This window comes from Micropterus salmoides, unplaced genomic scaffold, assembly GCF_014851395.1.
Source record: "Micropterus salmoides isolate LMB-PRFRI ecotype aquatic unplaced genomic scaffold, ASM1485139v1 Ms_hic_scaffold_3, whole genome shotgun sequence".
Lineage (NCBI taxonomy): Eukaryota > Metazoa > Chordata > Actinopteri > Centrarchiformes > Centrarchidae > Micropterus > Micropterus salmoides.
The window spans coordinates 39,400,864-39,414,012 of record NW_024042261.1 but is presented as its reverse complement, the minus strand read 5'-3'; the positions used below and the strand labels follow the sequence as shown (position 1 = coordinate 39,414,012).

The following is a 13,149-nucleotide window of genomic DNA, read 5'->3' as shown; positions in this document are numbered from 1 at the left end:
GTGTTACCCGAGGTCTGTTGCCATGGCAATTTACACCGCATCTCTAAACTGCTCCGAGCAGGTTTTGTTGGTGGTTAACTCGAGGTTACCCTGCACGTGGACTAAACACCTCTTCTGTACTCAGTGTTACTGAGGAGAAGTATTAATACACACGACTTGATAAAATATTTTTGGATTTCATCCTGATTTGTTATTCTGAACACAGTAGCATCACGTTCAGACAGCGAGCCCCGCAGCCGAGCTGTGGGAGCTCCTTTAGGGAGGAGATCTTAATTAATTAATGGGACAGTTTCTGAGATGGAGCCCATCTGAAGGCTGTGACTGAATTCTCCTGAGTGTTTTCACATATTTAGATTATTTTACGCGTCCAAAAAATAGGGAGCCAGGGTCGGGGTTAATAATTCTAGATAAAAGTGTGAAATTTACGAGTATGACAGGGCAAAGTCTCTGAGGTGCAGGATAGTGATTGTGGGCTAAACTCAGTATTTCCTCACTGCTAAATCTGATTGCGAAGTTTAACACAACTTTCCAATGAATGCATCACACACACACGGCGTACGTCTGTGTGTGATGTTGCAGCATTGGAAAGTGAAGTTTCTCTCATAAATGTGTGACTATAATGTCAGAGAATATTCAAGTTTTTTACTTGTAGATTAATCTTGGAAGCTGAATTTCCTCTCGGATTTTCTCCCCTCTCCGCTAAAGATGTGAGGATCCTAAAGTATCTATTTCTGATACCAATGTTTCCTGCTCTGGGATCGATATCTAAACTCAGTCATTTGGAGAGATTGTGTATTTTATCATAAGTATCTTTTTGTCACCAGGATGGTCAAATTGTAGGCTATTCGGTTGGTAGGAACTACTTTTCCTTCCGCCTGTCAAAGTCATGCCTGCTCTACAGCTCTGTGAAGGAGCTTCTTTGAAGTCACATTTCCTGCGACTGAATACTGACTCTGGCTGACAGTAAACAGTCACGTCTGGCTTATTTTAGCTGTGAAGGTTGAATGAAGTGGTATCGCACATCACTTCTCTCTGCTGGCTCCTTTTATTACAATGGACCATATGTGCAGTCGTACCTTTACATCTTAATAATATTACACATTTAGCCGTTAACTTGTCTATCGACGTGCATTCTCCTGGGGGAGCATGCGCCGTTGTGAAAACACGCCCCTTTTATGCAAACGCACACCAACAAAGTTAACGCCGACTCAACTAACCAACATCTTATCCGCCGTCGTAGTTTAACTCCAGTGTAGGCGGTCAGAGTTTGTTACCCTGAGTTAACTCTGAGTAGGTTGACAGAAGGTTTACACAGTCCTGTGTTGTTGTTGTTGTTGTTGCTTTTGTGTCTTTTTGTTTTTTATCAATCTGCTCTTATTTTGGTAGGCCTGACCATCCTTCCTGTCAGTAATCATTTTCCTCAACAGAGAAAAAAACTTGTGGACACTTCAGACTCACCTCTCCAGGAAGCCCTGGAAGACCTTGATCCCCTTTCTCTCCCTTTAAAAACACAACAACACACATCATAAACAATCTGACAAATACTGAGTGTACTAATGCAGTAATACTTCCTGTACCTCCTACAGTACTCACTGTGGCTCCGTCGATACCTGGAGGGCCCAGGTACCCTTGAACACCTGGGTCTCCCTGCAGACACACAGCCAAAGTTAATTTTATTTCCACAGCCTCAGAGGTCTGTGCAGCGCCAACAACACGTCTGTTCAGGGTTACAGCAAAGGATCTACACAGTTCTGGATGTATTTTGGTTCTGGTTCTGGAGTGAACCTGCTCCACTACTCCAACAAAGACCAGATGAGCTCTTCAGCCAGATTTGGACTTACACAGATCTGGCTTTTAGTTGCGCTTTGAATGAAGCAGATCGCTAAGCTAACATTAGCATTAGTTGGTTAGCATTCCCGTTAGCTTAGCATGTTACCTTTTCTCCCAGCTGTCCATATAATCCATCCTTCCCGGGTTTACCCTAAAAGCACAAAACCAAACGCCATGTTAGACCACAGCGGTCCAGGTTTCTGATCAGCTCGTAAACACAAAATCAATAAAATAATATTCAGACATTAATCACCAACTGCCTGATTCTGATTATAGATCCATGTTATTGGTAAAGCCGGGGAAGGCATTTTATTTCAGAAGCATCTTTTGTTGTATTTATTGAAATTCTCTTTACATCCCGACAGCCTGAAATAAGCACGGCTGATCATTTTATTTGGATCCTGCTGTCTCTTGCTGGTTTTCTCCAGCATTGCTTCAACGAGCAGTCAGGTCTCTCTCTCTCTTACCAGTGAGCCAGGATCACCTCGCCCGCCCTTCTCTCCTTTAATCCCCTGTTTCCCTGGCAAACCCTGCAGGAGAAAACAAACGCACACATCAGTCTGACGCTCAGAGAACAACACGGGTCAGTCTTTGCTGTTTCTCTATGTTCAAGCCAATAATGCGAATTTGAATTGACAGATTGTCCAAATGTGAGACGCTTTTGACTTACAGGAAGTCCAGGACAACCTTTTAGTCCAGCTTCGCCTGGTTCTCCCTGAAATACAACCGAAAGATCAGTGGAAACAGTCAGACAGCAGTGTGTGATATGTATCATCAAGTCAGAAATACTTTATTTACCTATAATACTTTATATTTAATGAACTGTTGCTTTAATGATGGGTGAGTAGATATTATCGAGTGGGCTACGTCACTAAACTCCACGTCTGTGTGGTCGCTGTGTCGTGCAGGCAGCACACGTGAGTTAAACATGCCGAAAAATTCATGACTGGAGTTAAAAATGAGAGAAGAAACAGGAGAAAAAAGTGGGTCACCAGCAGCGTTGCTTCAATCTGCAAACGGCGTCGGGAAGCCGTTGCAGTTCAAGAACTAACCACTGTGAGGAATAGCAAGAATATGATAAGCTTTGGGAGTCAGCTGACCACGACAGGCCTGAACCAGCCAAGTACGGCTGAAACCTGAAAGTATTCACATTTCAGAAGCTGGAATCAGAGAATGTCGACCTTTTTTTTCTTAACAAATGACTCAAAACCCTTCTCTAAATAGTCGCCGATTTAAATTTAAACTGTAAAGGTTCAGCGTGTAGGTTTCAGTGACATCTAGTGGTGAGGGCTGCGAACTGCAACCTGATTGCGACCAACGGGTCAGTCGCCGCTCAACACTCACTTTGCAAGCGCGTAGGAAAAGCTATGGCAGCCGACACTGCTGCTGCTACTACTTTGTTTTTATTAAACATATTAATCAGCGTCTACACTAGAATTCTGTAGATAGAAATGTCTCATTGTAAGGTAACGAAAATCACCTCAAGCTTTTAATCCGTGTATGATTCGTTAATATCCAGCTCGCCGATTTAACTAATAACAGTTCATGTTGCTGTGGACCATCGGATGGACTGACAGCGATCAGTGAATTCATCTGAAGAAATCTAAAAGACCGGAGGATTCTCAGGAAAGCGTTTCTGTTCCAGCTGCTAGTGAGTTAGAAACCTGTTTTTCTAACTAAAAACCCACTTATGTTGATGTTCACGCTCGTCTTAATTACATTTAATCAGGCACCGCGAGGTATCTGCTGCAGGTTTATCAAGTGTAGGCGCATTAAATATCAGTATTTTTCTGTTTTGGCTTTAAAACAGAACAAACAAAAAATGTTTTTTTTTGTTTGTTTGTTTTTCTGATTTGGTTTCGAAACGGAATAATCAAAGAACACACATTCTGTTTGATGTCTGTGTTTCTTTGTTCAGTTTTAAATACATACATAAGACCTGTTTCCCTTCATGTCAGTAGCGTGAAAGAGCTATATTAGACTTTTCCAAACACATTTTTGAAGGAGGCAAAATATCATCTAATTTTTATTATGGCAAAATCTCAGAAAATCTCTGGCACCCTATCAGACAGACAGACCTTCAGTTCTTTGGGTCCTTCAGCGTACAGTTTGATTCCTTTCTGTCCGGGCCTCCCTGGCGGGCCGCGATCACCCTGAAAACCAAAGACAGCTGATGATGATGATGAAGAAGAAGATGATGATGATGGTGATGATGGTGTTTCACAGATTAGAAATGTCAGTTGTCTGTTCACATTACTATCCAGAGTGTGATCTAAAAGGCTTTTTCCCCCAACTTTACTTATGAAACTTTACAAGCTAAACGTAAACATAAATAGAAGCTTTTTTTTTTTAAATCAAATTTTTATCTTTTAAATTTTTCATAGCACACAAATCCATTTTCCAGCACGTTGATGAGAGTCAGATGGATGTTTTTTTGTTTTATTATGATAAAAAAACAAATGACCAAACATATACAGAACGGTTTCATCAGAGATTAAAAAAAATGTTTACAGATGAAATGCCACATAAAATTATAACGCTAAAGTATATTTAAAAACCCTCTGTAAATGTCTTCTTATGAGACCTCAGAAACTGTGTGTAAAGTTAGGATGATCTAACTGCCTTCAAGAAAACGACCTGGCGAACAGGAAACATGTCATTTTGAAAAAACGTCTGTAAAAGATGTTCGCCAGCGAAGATGCAAAGATGCATATTCGCTCCGGGCGTTGCTGAAGAAGCAATTTCTCGTGACATCCGCTCGAGTTCAGATTTTTCAAACTGAGAGAGAAATTAGCTTGACGCGATGTTGCGAAAGCCAATCAGCAGTGAGATTGTCTGGACGTCACCGACGTGTTTGGAGAGGACCAGGCAGAGCGGGGGAGTGAAACGCCGCTGGCTCAATTTTGTTAAACAGTGCCTTTTGCGTCCCCGGTACAAATCATGTTGTATTTAGTCTAAATCTAGACAAATACTAGTTCCATTAGTTTTTTTATTTAAGTTTAATTGTTATTAATTATGATCACAATGAGATTGGCTTCTAAGTTGTTTTATTTACATTTTAAAAGCTTTGGTTTAAGAGGTACTATGGGATTTTGCCATGTCGCCAGTGTTGATCATTCAACTTAGATTACATATGTATTTCTAAATATTTAATTATTATCTAATTGTCCTGTTCAAAATCTATTTAATCAAATCTCGTTTTTATCAAAATTGTTAAGTTTTTTTTTAACAAAAAAAACAAGGTTGTATGTTTGTAGTATGTGTGTGATTTTACCATCTGCTTTTGATCTGTGTTTGATCATAACGTGTAAGTTTTGACAAGATCAATCAAATAAAATAATTTCAAATACGGATTGTGAAAAATTATAGATTCCTCATCTGGTGCTGAAGGTCACGCTCACACTAAAGGTTAACTTTAGCTCAACAGGGTGGACATTTCTGGTACACAGTATACAGTGGTGTTGTTTTGGTATTTTTCCTTCATAGTTTATTGAAATTACCAAATATTAAGTGTATATTGGTATTTACATAAAGATATGGAGGGATTGACTACACGGGAAAGAGACATTGAGTAATTCTGATCATAATTCACTTTTCTTGAGAAAATAATACGAAAGATATTGAGAAAAATACGTCTCCTCAGTATAAAACAGACAAATAATAATGTTTATTAGACTTATGGTAATAACTTGAAATCTGAAAATTGAAGTCTAATCGTCATTTTGGACTGTGGCGTCTCGCCTTAAGTCCAAACCAGTTAGCTCACCCTCTCTCCTCTGGGACCTGGTATCACTGGACTGGGACCCTCCTGACCCTGAAACACAAACCCAGCAGCATCAGGACCGCAGACTGAAGTCACATGACCGAACATCAGGCCTTCAAAGATTCTGCAGTGAACATATTTGTTCTGTGAGCTCAGTGTTTGTTGTTGTTTTTGTTTGTTTAGTGGTGAGTAAAAGTGCGATGATTCTGATTAGTTACCGAACAGACCTGAAGACACAAACCTCAGGTGAGCCCTGTTGGCACACTAACCTTCTCTCCTTGTAACCCCTGCAGCCCTGGACTCCCCTAAATCAAAACAAAACCAAAAAAAAAAGCAGCTGCTCTCAGTTGATCGAATCACTCTGAACGTTTAAATAAAGTTTGACGGCTTTGGATCTGAAGCATACAGGATATCCGGTGGGTCCTGGTAGTCCCGGCATGCCTGGGTCACCTGGATTTCCACTCAGCCCCTGCAACACAAACAGCCAATCAGAGCACACTCTCCAGCAGCCAGAGTCTTTCTTTGAGCTGCAGCACGGCAGCCAAATAACAAATTCCTTTAAACCTGCTTACAAATGGTACTTTTACGTGGGCTCAAAAGTTATACTGTTTATTTGTTAAAAGTCATTAATGAAGGTCCTTTGGTTGCCGCCGCTGTGTCTGGGGTTCGTACACTGTGAAAAAAGTTAATTTCAGACCCAGGTTGCAGCGGCAGAAACTGTAATGAAGGCAATGAAACGTGAGAGGGCGATGAATTCAGGAGTCTCCCGTGAAAATCGGGGGGGTTAGCAAGTATGAGCTAAGCGGAGCTAACCTCTGTAGCCTCCATGTTTACTTCTCTACGACAGCGTGCTGCTGCGTGGGACGTTGTGTAAAACGTAAATAAAACCAGAGTACATTCATTTGCAAATCCTTTTCAACCTGTATTTAATTTAATACACTGCAAAGAGATTTAATGCTCAAACTGACTGATACTTTTTTTATTGTTTTTTGCAAATATTCACTCACTTTGAGCTGCGACAGGGGCAACAAAAGACTGGGCAAGTTGAGGAATGCTCAAAAAACACCTGTTTGGAACGTTCCACAGGTGAATAACTGGAAACAGGTGAGTGTCATGATTGGATATAAAAGGCTCAGTCATTCAGAAGCGAGGACGGGGCGAGGTTCACCACTTTGTGAACAACTGCGCGAGCAGAATGTGTGTGAATGTTAGTTTCCGTTTGAGCACTTAGGCTCAGTGTATGAATGTGTGTGACTGGTGAATGCAGATGTAGTGTAAAAGCGCTTTGAGTAGTCGAAAAGACTAGAAAGGCGCTATACAAATAGCATTTACATCTAAGGTCCATAATATCGTCAAAAGGAGAAATCTCTGCAGGCCGATTGAATGGCCGTGATCTCTCAGATCCTTCGATCTCTCAGGCGGCTCTGCATTAAAAACCGACATCAGTGTGTAAAGGATATTACCACACGGGCTCAGGAACACTTCAGGAAACCGCAGTTCGTCGCTACATCAACAAGTGCAAGTTAAAACTCTAAAGCGAAAGCTACATATCAACGACACCCAGAAACGCCGCTGGCTTCTCTGAGATGGACTGACGCAAAGTGGAAAAGTGCGCCACATTTCAAATTGTTTTTGGACATAATGGACGTCGTGTCCCCCGGGCCAAAGAGGAAAAGGACCATCCGGATTGTTATCAGCGCAAAGTTCAAAAGCCAGCATCTGTGATGGTGTGGGGGGGTGTTAGTGCCCATGGCAGGGGGAACTTGCACATCTGAGAATCCACCAATGCTGAAAGGTGCATTGGGGAGACCGGGGGCAATTGTAATTGTAATCTGCACATGCTCAGTAGGGTTCTCTCTCTGCCTGTGGAAAAGGAGCAGGATCATTTCACCTTAGCAGAAGTTTTAAACAAAATACGGATTTTGAGGTATGAAAGTAACTTTTTGGCTGTGCAGTATTTTTCTTCTGGTGTCTAAAGTTGAGATGACTGCAAATCTAAACTTGCATACATTTTATCTCTAGGTTATTGATTAACAATTACTAACAAACTATGCTTATATAGTTGTGGCTACAAGATTTTATCATGGCTGCAACTTTGGGGGCAATTGTAACACTGTGTTACAATTGCCCCCGAAGCCACACGGCCCAATGTAACCAGCTTTTTTGTCTGTTTTGGAAATAAACATATTTCACTAAATATAAATGTAAAACCATATTAAAAAAGGGTGTGTTAAATATTGTGTTTTATTTGTGTTTAACAGAAAGTTTGAATGTTATATAGGCATAAGTCTGCAAAAGTAAAGTTCCTTTCATTGTCAGTTTGTCTGTATAGTGGACTTAAAGTAGTTGATGGTCCCACAACAGAGAGAGCCTGACACCTAAAATTATTTGAACCATTTAAAAACTCTTATGTAGCATTATTAGCTGTAAAGTAATTACTGTGAGGCAGCCTAGGCTTTTACTTGAGATGCAGTGGGTTAATATGACTCATTTTACAATTGCCCCCACACTCTGACTTCTTGCATTTAATTAAATATTTTAGTCTTGTTCTTATAAGTGAAAATATATCAATTGTATTATTAATTAGTGCACATATATGTGTTTCTTGTATCAAAAGATGAGTAGTACTAGTGTAAGTAGTTTATGAGTTATTAAGGAAAATGTAAAATATGTTACAATTGCCCCCGGTCTCCCCTACAGGGAACATATGCTGCCATCCAAGCAAAGTCTTTTTCAGGGACGTCCCTGTTTATTTCAGCGAGACGATGCCGAGCCACATTCTGCACGTGTTACAACAGCGTGGCTTCGTGGTAAAAGAGTGCGGGTACCAGACCGGCCTCCCACTGAAAATGTGTGGCGCATTATGAAGCGCAAAATACGACAACGGAGACCACGGACTGTTGAGCAACAGAAGTTGTACATCAAGCAAGAATGGGAAAGAATTCCGGCTACAAACAAACTTCAACAGTTAGTGTCCTCAGTTCCCAAACGCTTATTCACTGTTGTTAAAAGGAAAGGTGATGTAACACAGCGGTAAACATTCCCGTGTCCCAGCTGTTTGGTACATGTTGCAGGCGAAAAACAATAAAGTTTATCAGTTTGAACATTAAAAATCTTTGTGGTGTATTAAATTGAACATAGGTTGAAAAGGATTTGCAAATCACTGTATTCTGGTTGTATTTACGTTTTACACAACGTTGGAATTGGGGTTGTATTTCTTCCTAACATGCGGGTCACTTTCAGTTCCCACTTCAGTCTGATGTGGGCCACTTTTGAACTATAATGTGAACTATCAATCAATAAAACCTGGTTTGAGCATTAAGGCCTGCAGAGTGAACGCAGCCTCAGCAGCCTGGATCACACTCCCCACCGTCACCGCTGCACGCTGGGATAAAACGACTCATGTGTTCTTGTCTGAAAGTGGACAGAGACTGAAACACCAGCACCAGACGGCAGAGTGAGGGAGACCCCGGTGGGACAGAATGCATGACTGTGACTGACGTTTTCTCCGACGGGTCCTGGTGGTCCTACTGCTCCTTTAATCGCCTGCGTGTCGGGAAAGACGTGCGAGTCTCCCTGAAACCAGAAAAAAACAGTCAAAAGAAGACACCGTCTCCACACTCTGTTACTGTACTTAAGTACAAATTAGAGGTATTTGTACTTGAGTATTTTATTTTTATACCACTTTCTACTTCTACTTAAACTCTGTTGTTAAAGTTAGCTTTTTTCATTGAAGGACCAGAGCAAAACTGAAATCCATTCTCTGTGTAGAGGACTTGGAGACGGTCTTGCATGCTCTTGTATCCTCTCTGTCACGCTGTGGGCCTGCCTGCCTTGTTTAGGTCTCAGTTTTGTTATGTCTTTTCTTTGTCATGTAGTCCTGTTCCAGTCTCATGTATTAGTTTCTGTACCATCATGCTTGAGTTCTGTCTGTTTGCTAGATGTCAATTTATGTTCTCTGCCAGTTTCATTACTTAATCTGATTTTGATCATTCTGCTTTAGTCTCTGTGTAGCCTTTATTATTATTATTCATCCGCATCTTTGAGTTACTTCTTATCTGTCTTGTCTCGTATCTTAGTTCCTAGTTCGATGTCTCAGTTCATGTCTTAGTATTTTCTCCTGGTCTGTGTTCTTCTGTGTTGTTTTGCCCGTGTCTGCTCTGTGTTACTTGTTATTGGTGTGTTCGTGTTCTGTATCTGTCTGCTTGTGTCTGGATTAGTTTGTTTTTTATTGTTCTCATCTGTTTCTACTTACTTTGATATGGTCCATGTTTTGTGTTCAGCAACTTGTGTTATGTCTGTTCCCCTCCAGTAATCTGCTTGCCATGCTTGTTGGTGTTTCTGTTCATTGTTCGTGTTATGCTCTGTCTCAGTCAGTGTTTTGTCCTGCTGTTACCCAGCTCACGTTCCCGCCTATCTCATGAAGGCTTGATTACCTGTTTGGATTTTTGTTTCGTTGTTCATTTGGATTTAATGCCTCTGGATTTCTCTGGACTCAGTCTGTAAGTGTGCTCGCTTTTAGTTTTGGAATAAATCTCTTGAACTGAACCTGCCTGTTTCCCGTGTCTGCGTTTGGGTCCAACCAACCTGTTTTCTGCCCACGAATCGTAACTCTCAAATTGATTACTGCAATTCCCTGTACTCTGGCATCTCTCGCTCGTCATTATGACGCTCGCAGCTTGTTCAAAATGCAGCTGCTAGATTGCTGACAGGTAAAAGGAAGAGGGAGCGTATCTCCTCCTCTTCACTCGTTACCAGTCAAATAGTCAATTTTAAAGGAGCCGTTAACCGTTTTTCAGGCGTTACACGGACTGGCTCCATCTTATATTTCAGAACTCTTCCCCCACCATTGAGACTTAAAACACATTTTATTCTTTGGCATTTGAGCCTGTTTAGGGGCATCTACGCTCTTGTTTTTATGTTATTGCTGTATGTCATTGTTTGGCCTGTTTTAATTTATCTGGTGTTAATGTTTGTCTTCTACTGTATAACTTTGTTCAGAACTTTGGTCAACTTTTTTAAATGTGCTTTATGAATAAACTTGACTGTACTCCGTCTCAGAGGGAGCTGTTGTACTTTTTACTTCACTACATTTATCTGACAGCTTCAGTTACTTTACGAAATCAGATTTTTACACACGAAGACTTTATAAATGTTTATTTATAAATTAAACTCCAACAGTTTAAACATGTAAAGTTGACACGATTTATTTATTGACAGAAATTTAATTGGCAACTATTTCATGTAAACATTTCATCTTTTTTTCCCTTTTTATTTTATGTATTAATAGTTTAGAGGTTCGGACTTTAAGAACAAACATTGCGAAGGCGTCACTTCTCATTGTTAATGGACAAACTATGAGCGGATTCATCCATAAGTAAAATAAACTTACAGTCTGATACTAAACAGTTTAACCTCAACAAACTACATTAGTTATAGTAATCTAAGGATATAATCACAGGGGACATTCTGCTTTGAATACATTTTCCTGATTATACTTCAACTTGAGTAACATTTTCAATGCCGTATTTGTAACAAAGTGTGTTTGCAGTGAAGTATTGGTACTTTCACTAAAGTAAAGGATCTGAATACTTCATCCACCACTTATAAAAGGCAAGAAGACTTCTGACAGACAAAACTTACTTACATACTACATATATCATTTACTACATACAGTATTTTATATTTACATAGTGAATATGTCAACAGTACATGTACTGTAACTCTAACCTACTTTGTAGCTGAGCAGCTGCTCAAGTGTAAAAACACCTTGATTATTTTCAACCACTGACAGTATGTGACTCTGATCAGGTGTGTTCTCTTACCTTTTCACCTCGCACTCCTGGTGGACCCTGAAACACATGAACACAGTCAGTCTCGGTGCTATTTAGCCTAGCTTAGCTGCAGCCTGCAGCGATTCCAAACAGGAAGTCTTCACAGCACTCACTCGCTGCATTGTACAGGAAGTAGGCGGGACTTACTGTAACGCCGACAGGTCCTGGATTCCCGGGAAACCCTGGGTAACCAACATCCCCCTGGAAGACACAGATCAATATGTCATTCAGTGTCTGAGAGGATGAGGTCAGGTGATTTCTGTCTCTGAAGAGTCACCAGATGGATCTTAAAAAGGAATTTACACTCACTGGAAACAGCTTCTGAAGACTGTTTTAATATTGTGATGCAGTTGAAAGTAAAAACAAGCCTCAAAAGTTCTGGTTTCGTATTCTCTCATATTGCCTGATAGTCCTGGTGTTGTTTTCCAACCCTCTAGATATCTTCAGTCACCTCACTAATAACACTGAAATCAAGCAGGAACCTCCGGGTCTGAGACGTGAAGCTAATGCGGAAGCATCTTAAACCTGCGTCGTCTCTAGCGGCCAGCAGGGGGCGACTCCAGCGGCTGCAGAAAGAAGTGTGATTGTATAGAAGTCTCTGAGAAAATGTTTCTACTTCTCAGCTGATTTATTCCCTCAGTAAACACTTTCCTGATGAGTTTATGGTCTCAGTCGCTAGTTTCAAGTCTTCTTCAACACAGCATGATGTTCATTTAGTAAATTATGGTCCCATTTAGAGGAACAGAGACCAGGAAGCAGGGGAGGCTTTAGGGCGGGGCTACAAGGTGATTGACAAGGCAATCAGGATAGAGGCGACTTGTAAAAAAGCTTATTAGGAGACGGCTGTTCATTTTTCCAGTAACTACATTTTGTTTTAAAGCCTTTTTGTCACTAGGCAAAATTAGCATCCCAGCTAATATCCCAGTTACCGTGAATTACAGATGCACCTTGCTAAAAGCTAGCTCCACCCTCTCATCCAATATGGTCACATCTGGAGCCTAGTTCCAAAAAAAAAAATACATGGCGACGGCCAAAATGCCAAACTCGAGGCTTCAAAACGGTAGTGCATAAAGCAACGGGTGACATCACAGTGACTACGTCCACTTCTTTTATACAGTCTGTGGCTGGAATACATGAAACAGGTAGTTTCTTTTCATCATCAATAAAACGTACTTAGGCCTGATTCGATTTCTCCATTTTCTGTTATTTTTATTTCATTCTTTGTAGATGATACACAACTTTCAGCTGTCCGCCTTTGTGAGAATAATGACCTGCACAACCAGGTTAACACAGCCCAGTCAGTCTTTCTGTGATGGAATATTAACTGGATATTAACATAGAAGGACAAACTGAAATATTGATTGTCTTAAAACTAAAGACCCTCTTCTGGGGCCATAACATGAGGTAATGCAGCAGAAACCAGCTTTACTTCTGTTTTTATTGTCCATAACTGGTCACATTACACAGCTATTTTAAAATATTAAATCAAATAACAAGCAAACAAAATGAATGAAAAACGTGACACCCAGACCTCTGCCAGGAAAGTCAGTCATGATTTCAGGCAGGAAGGCTTCAAACGGACTTCAGTAAAATACGATAGTGCAGGGAATCATCTCTACCTTTGTCCCGTTGCATCCGTGGACTCCTGGTCGGCCGATTGGTCCTTCGTGTCCGGGGATTCCCTGAGTAAACAACAGTTACAAAGGTCGTGCTGAAGAGAAA

General features: G+C 40.8%; 1 protein-coding gene across 1 annotated transcript in view; it reads right to left on the bottom strand.

Annotated features, from left to right (window-relative positions):
- col4a3 (collagen, type IV, alpha 3) overlaps positions 1–13,149 on the bottom strand; it is a 71,303-nt gene that overhangs the window by 42,855 nt on the left and 15,299 nt on the right. Inside the window, exons 6-18 of the mRNA XM_038693846.1 lie at positions 13,047–13,109; positions 11,575–11,628; positions 11,419–11,445; positions 9,095–9,169; positions 6,000–6,062; positions 5,863–5,898; positions 5,597–5,644; positions 3,909–3,983; positions 2,501–2,545; positions 2,298–2,360; positions 1,937–1,981; positions 1,594–1,647; positions 1,459–1,500 (exon numbers count right to left, since the gene is read on the bottom strand). Of these exons, the coding sequence (XP_038549774.1) occupies positions 1,459–1,500; positions 1,594–1,647; positions 1,937–1,981; positions 2,298–2,360; positions 2,501–2,545; positions 3,909–3,983; positions 5,597–5,644; positions 5,863–5,898; positions 6,000–6,062; positions 9,095–9,169; positions 11,419–11,445; positions 11,575–11,628; positions 13,047–13,109 (690 nt within the window). The remainder of the gene's footprint in view (positions 1–1,458; positions 1,501–1,593; positions 1,648–1,936; positions 1,982–2,297; positions 2,361–2,500; positions 2,546–3,908; positions 3,984–5,596; positions 5,645–5,862; positions 5,899–5,999; positions 6,063–9,094; positions 9,170–11,418; positions 11,446–11,574; positions 11,629–13,046; positions 13,110–13,149) is intronic.